This window comes from Halyomorpha halys, unplaced genomic scaffold (assembly GCF_000696795.3).
Source record: "Halyomorpha halys isolate HHAL.00 unplaced genomic scaffold, Hhal_1.1 Scaffold468.1, whole genome shotgun sequence".
NCBI lineage: Eukaryota > Metazoa > Arthropoda > Insecta > Hemiptera > Pentatomidae > Halyomorpha > Halyomorpha halys.
In genome coordinates, this window is record NW_027114236.1 from 392,648 (window position 1) to 395,834 (window position 3,187).

At 34.9% G+C, this 3,187-nt stretch overlaps 1 protein-coding gene across 1 annotated transcript in view; it reads right to left on the reverse strand.

Annotated features, from left to right (window-relative positions):
- Positions 1 to 3,187, reverse strand: part of LOC106683124 (oxidative stress-induced growth inhibitor 1) — a 47,773-nt gene that overhangs the window by 24,461 nt on the left and 20,125 nt on the right. Inside the window, exons 3-4 of the mRNA XM_067051456.1 lie at positions 1,086 to 1,246; positions 750 to 917 (exon numbers count right to left, since the gene is read on the reverse strand). Of these exons, the coding sequence (XP_066907557.1) occupies positions 750 to 917; positions 1,086 to 1,246 (329 nt within the window). The remainder of the gene's footprint in view (positions 1 to 749; positions 918 to 1,085; positions 1,247 to 3,187) is intronic.

Sequence of the window (3,187 nt, forward strand, 5' to 3'; positions counted from 1 at the left end):
AAATATGAAGAAGATGGTCAGGATTACAATGAAGAACAGAAATAGTTAAAAACTATTTATTTTCTGATGTTTTGTCCCACTTTGTAGAGCTTCATCAGGGCTGCTCAAGTTAAAAGTCCCCCAAGCTATCAATTTGAGCAGCCGTGATGAAGCTCTACAAAGTGGGGCAAAACGTCGGAAAATAAATATATTTTCTTTTTTTTTACCACAACTCAGACCATCTTCTTCATACTTATTAATTTTTATGTAAACTTTTTAATTTTAAGATGATCCTTAAAGCTGTGCCTCACAGACCCTCACACAGTCAACTTAACTCCACTCAGCTCAGTTACCATCCTTTTTATTTAACCTCAGTTGGGACATCACACTGCTTTTCTCTGTCCAGCCTCCATAGCAAGGTTCTCTACTTGGTAAGACCCTGATAATATTAGGTTAGGTGTAAGGTGTCTAATGTTGTGGAATGGGGGGAAGTCTGCAACTTAAATCAACACACTGATTTGAACAAGAGGGAAGTAACTAAGCTGAGTGGAGATGAGTTGACTGTGTGAGGGTCCCTGAAACACAGCTTTAAGGGTAATGTTAAAAATAAAAAAAGTTTACATCCAAATTAATAAGGGTTACATTTATTAATTTGAATGTAGAACTGTTAGTCAATAATATTATAAGGGTACAGCATAATTATACCAAAAATCTATAAAAAGATATATTTTCTGATGTATTGGCATTGAAGTATTGAAATAGGAAAATACCTGCCAAATACCGCCAGGAGGGCCATCACCAAGAACCACATGGTCAACAGGAGGAGCAAGAGACCAGGTAACAGGTGATGAGATGTCCAGCCCAGTTACTGCACCAGGGTGCATCAATGCATCAAACAACGTTCCCACGAGACTTGTACCTCCATATTCCTCCATTCCCTAAATATATGAGCAATTAACAAAAATCAATTCCTTTGATTTTCAAACAGCAAAAGGAAACAACAAAAATTAACCACATGAAATCATCACCCATTTCACCTATCTTTAAGTAGATAACATTATTATTATTATAAACGTCTCAAGTGCCATAATACAGTTGCATGTTACCTGGGCTAAGAATTGTAACTTTTCTTCAGACATTAGAGACTCTCCCTCCGAAAGAGAAGATAAGCGTGCAGAGAGCATAGGGTCAGGATGCCCAGTTCCATTATAGATAGGCTGATGACCAGCCAACAAAAAACTTGCACTCAGCCCAGCTGGACCATTACCTATACATACAATTAATCTGATACAACACTTAAGACCAAAATATACTAAAAGATGTACCACCTCACTTAGCATTTAAAAGTAGAGAAATGACAAGTAAAACTACAATTTTAACAAATTAAAATTTAAATAATTACAATCATTGCAAAACAGTCTTTATTATACAAATAAATAAAATACATAACATATACAGGGTGTCCAGTGATGTAGCATAAAATAATTCAAGCACAATTTTAGTATTTCAAGGCTGTGAATTGTAAAATTCAAGGCAATTTCAGTTATTTTATTGAATTAAATTTAAAACAGAATTAGAATCCTAAAATATTGTTTTGGATCAGCCACTGATAAAATGTACAATTCCAACTTGGTAATGAATATGAATTATTTGTTTAATTGTATCCTATTCCAGCTTGGTAACAAAAAATTGTTAGCTAACTTCTTACAATGAGCGCTTAATGCAGAACACAAGTAAAACCAGTGAGAAAACACTACCTATAAACATTAGTTGCAAGTGTACACAAATCAAATTCAAATATAGGTGATTAACAAAAAAAAGATTCAATTTTGGGCTAAAATTTAGAGCAAATGAACTATCTTCAAAAATTCCTCAATTTTTCATTCGGATTTCTGGGATCATAAAGAACAGTATGCAACACAAAACAGAGCTAAAATTACTTAGAGGTGACCAACACATACTAACCATGGTAGGGGGATCAAGTTTTTTATTTCGTGGGACCACCATGAAATGAAGAAAGTCCACCCCCAGGCCGGATTCGAAACGGCTCTGCCCACAGTTCTCAGGTTACTAAGACCTGCGCTTTAGCGACCTCAGATGAAGGCGACTGAAAGGTGGTGACCAAACCAACTTGAATTCAGAAAGGCAGTTAGGTATACAACATTCACTGATTCACATTCACACAAAAATAATCCCTACAATTTATTTTTCAGCAAAATAAAAAAAAAAATTATTTCAATGCTAAAATCACAAGAGAAAAATTTAAAAGGATTTCCAGTTTTAGTAAATGGAAAATAAAGGGTAAACATCCTATTTTAAGTCTTAAAAAATAAATTACAAAGCCCTTACCTACCTATTATTTTTAAACCAATTTTTCACAAGACTTAATAAATTAATAGTATGATTTAAAAAGATTGTGAAAAAAATCTAGTGAGGAAAGAGAGGTTTAATTTCATTTTTATTAATATATATATATATTATAAAGTAACCAAGATGACATGGAAAGACTCACCAAGCCTCTATTAAGAGAAAGTATTTGATTGTAAGCCGAAAAACCCACCCTAATGACATGGTCTGCGTGGATGGCAAATTGTTTCCGAAATTAGACAGTGTCAAATATCTTGGCTCCACAATAACATCAATAAATGTTTAATGGACTGAGATAGACTAGCGTATAACAATTGGGAACAGAACATTCTTCTCTCTGTCAAGAGAATAGAAATCCTGAAAAATCTGAAACATAGGGAGGATAAAGCCAGTTCTGATATACAGCTACGAGACCTGGGCTCTAACAGGTACCCTAGCCTACTTAGCAGAATCAAGAGATTCAGACGTAAAATCCTCAGTATAATTATCCAGAGCGATCTGGAAAGCCGTAACACTTGGAGGAGAAGAACTAACAGTGAAATGCTTGTTATATTAATAATAATATTGAGGTGTAGATAGTTGACCGTAGATTAATGATTGGAGAAGTTTCAGGCCTACCTTCTACGCCATAACCCCTGATGAAGACCTGAAACTCAGGTCAAAACGTCGGCATAAAATAAATAAATATGGTTTTGTTTATTTATGTTGTTCTTTGCTGACCGCACCCCCCGACAAACTTCTCCAATCATTAATGAGTTGCAGGCCTACCTTCTACGCCATAACCCCTGATGAAGACCTGAAACTCAGATCGAAACGTCGGCAAAAAATTAATAAATATGGT